The sequence below is a fragment of the Helianthus annuus genome, chromosome 14 (genome assembly GCF_002127325.2).
Source record: "Helianthus annuus cultivar XRQ/B chromosome 14, HanXRQr2.0-SUNRISE, whole genome shotgun sequence".
Classification (NCBI taxonomy): Eukaryota; Viridiplantae; Streptophyta; class Magnoliopsida; order Asterales; family Asteraceae; genus Helianthus; species Helianthus annuus.
This window is the reverse complement of record NC_035446.2, coordinates 47,007,825-47,016,431: the sequence shown is the minus strand read 5'-3', so window position 1 is coordinate 47,016,431 and position 8,607 is coordinate 47,007,825. Positions and strand designations below refer to the sequence as shown.

General features: G+C 37.0%; 1 protein-coding gene across 3 annotated transcripts; it reads right to left on the bottom strand.

Moving 5' to 3' along the window:
• Positions 1–901: 901 nt before the first annotated feature.
• LOC110908372 lies at positions 902–8,128 on the bottom strand. 3 transcript variants are annotated; one of them, XR_004878350.1, is made up of 4 exons: positions 7,685–8,128; positions 7,208–7,589; positions 6,022–6,105; positions 902–1,064 (listed from the first exon to the last, which is right to left on the bottom strand). XR_004878350.1 is itself a non-coding variant. In XM_022153307.2 (2 exons), exons 1-2 carry the CDS (start codon positions 7,907–7,909, stop codon positions 7,452–7,454), a joined length of 363 nt encoding a protein of 120 aa, XP_022008999.1. In that variant the 5' UTR covers positions 7,910–8,128; the 3' UTR covers positions 7,037–7,451. The 3 variants fall into 3 exon arrangements, 1 of the variants encoding a protein (XP_022008999.1); XR_004878349.1 differs by lacking the exon at positions 902–1,064 and adding an exon at positions 4,428–5,070; XM_022153307.2 differs by lacking the exons at positions 902–1,064; positions 6,022–6,105 and having other exon boundaries at positions 7,037–7,589.
• Between the last annotated feature and the right edge of the window lie 479 nt (positions 8,129–8,607).

The following is an 8,607-nucleotide window of genomic DNA, read 5'->3' as shown; positions in this document are numbered from 1 at the left end:
AGGACTACTAAGCAATCTCAGGTGAGTACATAGACCCCTCTTTTACTGTTTTCCAAACTTTTGGGGTGAAACACATGTGCCTACTTGTTACTTTCGTGCCTTTCATGCTTTCATATCATATACTTGTTATGTTCATTAGTACATTATAGTACATGATTTCATTACATTTTATGCTATGTATGTCCATTGTGTGCATACTTAGTACATCGTTTTACATTACATTTCATGCTATGTATGTCCATTGTGTGCATACTTAGTACATTGTTTTACATTATATTTCACGCTATGTATTTTCATTTGATTACATACTTAGTGCATTGTTTTCACATGCTTACATTTTTGGTATGACATTTGGTTTGTTCAAATGGGACAATATGCATTCATTAACATTAGCTACGCCGTTCGTTAGTAGGTAGTGGTACCATAGGACTTGGCAACTCCTATTCCTGAACCCTAGGTTTGTTTGGGTGGAAGGAATGACCGAATTCGATAAACATAACACAGAGAGACCTTTAATTTGTTTAAAGGTCTATCACCACATTCACAAGGCTTGAATGTATGCATTTTCACAATACCGCATAGATGTTTGTATCAGTATAGCATGCATTTGCTCCACAAAACATAACTTTGACTAAAACTATGTTTAATTCAATACCCTGTTTCTGTGCATTGTGCCTATGGTTTAGTTGATATATTTCACATGCCATACATGATATTTTTGGATACACATTATATGATTTACATTAAACATAAACATTTTGACATTGATATACACATTTGGTGATTTACATTAGACATGGACATTTTGATATGGTTTTGTCACACCCCGACCACGTAGAACATACAAAATGTGGCGGAAACGTCGGGGAGTGTTGTAACAGAATTAATTGTTTCAAATCCATGGCAATCAAAGTTTCGTTTTCTTAATCAAACATGAAAGTTTACATTGTTTTAAACAAGAACCAAAGAGTACATAACATAAATTAACTAGTTCTTGTCTCGTTTTAAGTCACTAAGGCACAGGTCCGCCTAAGTGTGTCTTGATAAGTCCTATGCATCATATCCTGAAACACATGTGAAAATAGGTACGTCAGCATAAAAATGCCTGTGAGATACATAGGTTTTGTGAAAATAGAATTCATGACTTATGTTTAAGAAAATGTTTAGTCATGAACCTTGTAATTTGTTTTGTCTTGTAAATCATTTGAAAAATGATAAGATCTGATGATATGTATAATTAAATGTAAGGTTAAATGAATAACCTAGTAAAATGAGTTTGTATAAGATAAGTTGTTTGTAAAAATAATGTCTTGTGAAGAATATGTTATTTGTGTAAAACGTAATATGTCTAAACTGAAATGATTTAAATAATGCTACGATAGGTAATATTATACAAACACTTATATATATGAAGTACCAGCGGCGTATCCACCATGTTTGTATCATATTACATACGCCATGTTACTCAAACCATTTACCCAAACCAATCACCAATGTAAGTTGTTCATATACAAATCAATTGTCAAGTGTTATTGTGTAAACCATACCAAAATGTCCATGTCTAATGTAAATCACCAAATGTGTATATCAATGTCAAATTGTTTATGTTTAATGTAAATCATGAATTATGTATGTAAATGTCAAAATGTTTGTATATGGTAAGTGAGATGTATCAACTAAACCATATGTAAAATGCACAAAAACAAGATATTGAATTAAAACATGGTTTAAATCAAAGTTATGTTTTGTGTAATAAATGCATGCTATACTAATATAAACATCTATGTGGTATTGTGAAAATGCATACATTCAAGCCTTTGTGACTGTGGTGATAAACCCCTAAACGAATTTAAAGGTCGATCTTGTTATTTTGTTTATCGTATTCGGTCATTCCTTCCAATCCAAACAAACCCGAGATTTCAGGAATGGGAGTTGTCAAGTCCTATGGTACCATTACCTACTAACGGGCGGCGTAGCAAATGTTAATGAATGTACATTGTATAATTTAAACAAACCAAATGTCATACAAAAATGTGAGCATGTGATGAATAAATGTACTAAGTATGCACACAATGGGCATACATAGCATAAAATGTAATGTAAAATAATGTACTAAGCATGCACACAATGGGCATACATAGCATGAAAATGTATTGTAAAATATTGTACTAAACCTGCACACAATGGGCATACATAGCATGTAAATGTATTGTAAAATATTGTACTAAGCATGCACACAATGGGCATACATAGCATGAAAATGTATTGTAAATCGATTGTACTAAGCATGCACACAATGGGCATACATATCATGAAAATGTATTGTAAATCGATTGTACTAAGTATGCACACAATGGACATACATAGCATAAACACAATGAAATCATGTACTATTATGTACTAACGAACATAATAAGTATATGATATGAAAACATTGAAAGCATAAAAGTAACAAGTAGGCACATGTGTTCCACCCCAAAACAGTTTGGAAAACAGTAAAAGAGGGGTCTATGTACTCACCTGAGATTGCTTTGAAGTTCTTGAATAACAACCAAATAATGCTAGAGATCACGGATATCAAACGACACGTAATATAGGTAACTATGTTAATATACCGGACCTAAATCAGAGGATTGGATAGTATGAGGGTTCGTAAACCAAACGAGTATGGAGACTCGTGAAATATAGTTTAACAAAGCCCACATACTAAAATGAAACCTAACCTAAGTGCTTACGACCCATTACGACCCGTTTAGGTAGCTTATGCTACTTTAACGCGTCGTTCGCGTTAAACGCGTTTGGAACGCCTAATGTCGTGACCATAAGGTATAACCTCGAAAGGTTATTCCCTATACAACTATGGTCACCTAATGTGCTTGGTCGGATCCTAATGATCGACCAAATGGGTCGGGTGCGAAAGTATAAGTGATTGTTTAGATCGCTTACCTTACGACCCTATATAAGCACTAAACTAAAAGTGACGAGCTAAGCATGTTAACACATGCTTAACTAAGTTTAGAAAACAGGTTTGGTATCAAAACAAATGGTTTTGATACTCACGAGTAGTTTGGTGACAAAATACGCAAGAATGCGCATTTTGGCCGAAACTACGACTCGTCACTGAGCCTAGATAACGTGGTAATCAGTAGGTATAGTCACTAGGGACTATAACCATCGTGATCACGCTCACGTTATGAAGTTCCAACGAACTTCGTGTTGACCATAAGCTGGTCAACGCAGAAAGTCAAACAAAGTTTGACTTTAGCACATGAAAAGCGAATAAAAGAACGAAAGAACACTTACGAAGGGTCCCCTAAAGCTAATCTCGATCCAGGAGCTCAGGTATGAAGCAAAGGCCTCAACTTAGAGCTTTAGATCAGATTTTGTGGGTTTTAACCAAAATGGGGGGGGGGTATTTATAGGAAAAGCAAGACCGTTAGGATCGTTTCTTGAATATCGTGCCTTGATCTCATTCGTACACTTGTCAAGATGTTGTGGTATCAAAATGTGACCCTAACCCCAGAGATTGTGAAGAGGCATTGCCCATTGGATGCTTGAAAGGCCAATTTTTGCAAGAAAAACAAGTTTCTACATCTGCAGGGCTGACACGGCCCGTGTGAAGATTGCCCTTAGTCTTACGCGGGTCGCCTGGAGGTTCTGATAAAAAGCCAAGTTTCAAAAATGACAGTTTAGGTCCCTATTATGGTTTAAGGCCATTTCTGACACGTTCAAGGCCCGTTAAGCCATCTTTAAGGCCCTAAAATGATGCCTAAACATTGAGGACATGAAACATGCTCAAAAACATGTCGGATGATAGTTCGTTTGGTCGTACGATCGCGAGATTCGGTTAATTACGACGGAATGCGCATAAGCGCGAAAAACAATCCAAATTGCGCGACGAATGGATTTTTCTCATGCCAAACTCTAAGGAATAATATTATGATGCTTACGTAAATTTTTGGAAGTCCGGATGTATTCAGAACGTAAGTTATGCTCGAAAGTGCAAACTTATGCACTTTTTGACACTTTTAGTCCCTGAATGATCCAAAAGTTTATTTTAGCACACCGAACACCTCAAAGACTATTTCTAAGCTTTGTAAAGGATATTTAAGGTGTGTTTAACTTATGGTCATGTTCCGGAATGTTTGTTACAGTTCAAATTGGCATACTTTCGCAGTTTGTCAAGTTTAGTCCCTGTAAGCGAATTAACTTGTTTTTGCCATACCAAAGCCTTCAAAACTTATTTCTAAGTTATGTAAAGGTCATTTAAGGTATGTTAAGTATATGTTGATGTTCCGGAGTATTTGTCGCGTTAAACTGAGTACGTTTACACACCAGTTTGCGTATAATTCTCAAGAAAGCGATATAGAGTTTAAAATCGAACAAAAGTCAAAACATGAAAAATGTAAAACACAACCAAACAAACATTGGGATCAAATAACTTTGTTTTATTGATAACTGAACTGTTCACAATGATTTCAAGCACAAATGTTACAGTCTCCCATACGTGTGGAAATTTCGTCCCGAAATTTATTTAGAGGAAACTTGTGAGAGCTTGAAACATGAGGTTGAAAAGATTAAACAATACTGGTTAGAGTCCTGAACTTCTAGTAACTTTACAATAACATCATGCTTGTAGTGTGAGAGGGATACTTCTATACAAGTATATAAAGCGTCATTGGTGCGTCCACCGTACCTCTATTACATTGTTCGCATTTCGTTATGGTTGTCACTATCGGTTCTTACACATAATAAGTCTCACTGTGGTTTCCGTGCACTGAACTTCATAATTATGTATGCATCCATAATCACGTAATTCCTTGCATAGTCACAAAGTGCATCTTAAAATGTGTAGGGGAAGAAAACAATGAATGAGCCTGTGAGGATTGTGACTAGACCACCATATGGTTGTCACACCCCGAAATATCAGAGCTGGCATGACTGGACCGGTATCTTCATTGCACAACGGAAGCAAAAAGCTAAGACTTCTAAACAGTGAACGCCTGCTAGGTACTCGAAATCCCGTGGGTTCTCCTATTCCAACCGTTCCGTAGTTTTGAAAAATGCAACCTGAGAAAGAACATGCGAAAAAGTCAACATAAAGTTGAGCGAGTTCATAGTTTGTTTTGAAAAGATTTAAAATAAATCTTTTTGATAACCGGTTTAAAAGTTGTTGAGAAAGCATAGTAAAATCATTTTCTCGGCATGATATATGAAAGTTGTGAGTCTAGCCCACGAGAGTCTTTGTAAGCAGGACCAACTCGTCCTCTTACTTGTACATAAGTTGAAAACATTATCAAAGTTTGTAAATACATGTATTATGAGTTTGCGTCAAATGAATATTAAAACATTTGAAAGTTATAGTGTTGTAAGTTGGTATGTAAAGCGTCTATGAACATGTTGATCATTAATGTTTCCCGAGGACATTAATATATGCGACGACATAGTAGGTACTCAACCCGCGTAGGCAATTTAAGTGTCGAACTCTCGACGCTGGACACAACAGCACTCTAAGTGGTCACCCATGGACCGTGAGTGGGGCTCGCCCGTACCCATTAGATCTAACCTTTGTTCCTTGGTCCTCAAAAGGATTAATGGCACCTCAGTTACAGCCTATGCTCACATGATCTAAGAGTTCATTCCATAACTTAATCATACCTAAGTTTGACATGTATTTCCTCCGAAAGTTGTAAACCAAAACGTTGAAAGAAAAGGGGAACAAGATCTCACTGAGTTGTCTCGTTTTTCGTACGCAGGCTAACCCAGTCCCGTTGTTGTAACTAGGACATTCTCGTCACTAGTCATGAAAATCATGCATGTTTTCTAGAACCGGTATGTTTAGTATAAATCGTTCGTAAACCATTCAAGTTCGTTGAAAATCATGTGCAACATGGTTTATAAATATGTGTTTTCGTTCATCAAAATAGTGTTTGCTTTTGCAAAAACGTGCATGTCTTTCCACCCCCGAAAACATTTATAAAAAAAATGTAAAACCGTAAAAAGTGGGGGTTATGAACTCACCTTGACATTCCTGTGCAAAGCTAGCCTAGCGTGATTCCGTAGTGTCGTTCCAAGAACGTGTGCTAGCGTGCAACTAGAGCATTCCTAATCAAGGAATAATTATAAATTTCTAATTAAAACAAAGTAGTTAAACTACGTGTCCGAGCTCTACCGAATCGTTAACTAAACGATTCTATAAAGGTGTTTCTATTTTGGTTTGAAATAACCAAACTATTGTTAGTTGATCCCGTTTATAATCGGGATAAAACTATGTCACGAAATCGACTTAGTTTTCGAGTGTGATAAGATATATATATATATATATATATTTATATTTATATTTATATTTTTAAATATAAATATACTTACGCCATCGTGTTAGTTGTCGCGAATAGAAATACGTAGGTGGATAGAGGTTCGTGGTCGTAAGATGGAAATAAAAGTGTGTATATATATATATATATATATATATATATATATATATATTTACATATGTATATTCGAAACCCTTGAAACTTGAAATATAAATTTCGTCCTTTGAAATAAATATAAATTGTTATATTTATTTGATAGAAAAAGTATGAAGTCGTGGTGTAAATAAATATTCGATCTTAAGGTGTTTGAAATAGGTATACCCGTTATATTTATCGTATAAAAGTGTTCGAAATTATAGATGTTTGAAATAAATATAACATTATATCTATCTGGTAGAAAGTGTTCGGAATTTCGATTTTTGAAATAAATATAAACAATCACATTTATTTTATGTAAGATTTCTGAGTTTTCGTTGACTTGTATACCGTAATTGTCGATCCTTTGAAAAATACTCGTTTTATGAGTTATGGTATGTCGCCAAAAATAAATATACGCTTATATTTATTTTTATAAAAATACGTTGCATTCCAATAGGCGTCGTTTTTATAACAAAATACGTTTCATAGGTGGGGTTTTTACAAAAATCGGGCAGAGTTTCCCATGTTTTTCGACAATCCCGACAATCAAAGTGTTGATATTTTTTTTATCAAAATTCAACAAATTTTCAACAACAATTCAATCATGTAATCAAATTATATAAAGCTTTCGTCGAGTAAAATAAATGTAAACTAATACCAAAATGAAACGGGTCGAGCTCGGTCGCGTTTAACTATAAATATAAAATCTAATCTAACATATATACGAGAGTTTTAACATGTTGTTAAAACTTTACCGGGTCTTAGCGTCGACTGAGTTGACCAGTTGAGTCGACCGAGTCGAACCGTGTTTAATCAGAACTCTAACCGAGTAAATACTTCACTGAGCCGAACTCGAAATAAACCAATTTTCTTTTGACTGAAACTGAACCGGTCCGCATTGTTGACCCGAGATAACTGTCAATGACTACGGTTGACTGTTGTTGACTTAGGTTGACCGATCCTTGACCCAAACATCGGACTTCAACATCTGAACCATTACTAAACTGAGACCCAAAATAACATCGCCACTGCCGCGCCGTCAGCCAGTATCCCAACGGCTCCGCCGTCCTGCCGTTGCCGGCCGCCACCACCAGCGTCGATATCATCAACCGCATCCGCTCCACCACCACTTCTAACCTGAAACGAACCAATCGGTCGGGATTTTTGTCGGTCTAGAGTGATTCTGAGAAGAAAGGAGTAGATCGAAGGTTTTACTCGAACCAGAATATTACCTGATGCCGCCGGGGACCTCTACCGTTACTCGAACCCCCGTCACCGCTATCTTTGTCAGAAAAAGAAACAAGGCGGAGGCTGCCGGTTCTGTTTCGGGTCGTCGGTCCAGGAGAACGATCGGGAAAGGAAGGAAGGGGTGCGGTTTGTCGCTCCGTTGAGACCACCACCGCCGTGCACCCCTCCACCGCCGCGCACCGCCGTGCACCCACCGCCTCCACCGCCATAATCTCTTCAGCCGCCGGAGGTCCCTGGGTTTCGGTCACAGATTATTGAGAGAAAGATGAGAGAGATCGAGAGGTGTGTGAGTAACATGTGAAAGAATGTTTGTCATTTCTCCTTGTGTATGCAGGTAGAGATCGAGAGGAGGTGTTTTAGGGTTTCTCTAAAACAAAGTGCAGAGAAAAGATGGGAGGAAAACAAGATGGAAAGATGGTGTCGGCTGTTTCAAATGAATTTTAGGGTTCCACACTTCTAATTTATACCTAGGTTTGGTTAGTGGGCTTTGGGCTTGGGCCCAAGGCCCACAAGCCCGTTTCACGCGGCCCGGTACGTTTACGAGGCCCACTTTCATTTTTCGTAAGTGTCGTACAACAGTATTTTTGAGTCAAAACACCTAGAATTAGCTCGTATATCGTTTTAGACGCGTACACGCGTCGATCGCGTTAAATTGCGTAAATTGCATAGTTTCTTATTTTTAATTCCGTTTCTAGATCTGTTTTTCAACTACAAATATTAAAATTCGAAAACGAAGCCAACTATATCATAATATATTAATATCGAGACGAAATTCGAGTCCGGTGCTTCTGTTTCATCGTTGATTGTCGGCGCGTTACTGTTTCCGCATCTTCATTCACGTTTGCGCTTTGTGACATTCGATAGCGCTATAAATTCGCAAAACCAATCTCATAGGTATAAAATATGC

What these genes read in the sequence shown, in the direction of transcription:
- LOC110908372 (XM_022153307.2), bottom strand. Translation starts at nt 7,909, where the DNA reads ATGGCGGTGGAGGCGGTGGGTGCACGGCGGTGCGCGGCGGTGGAGGGG. An exon ending in GAGGTCCCCGGCGGCATCAG is followed by an intron (nt 7,590 to 7,684) that starts GTAATATTCTGG and finishes GGTTCGTTTCAG; the next exon opens with GTTAGAAGTGGTGGTGGAGC.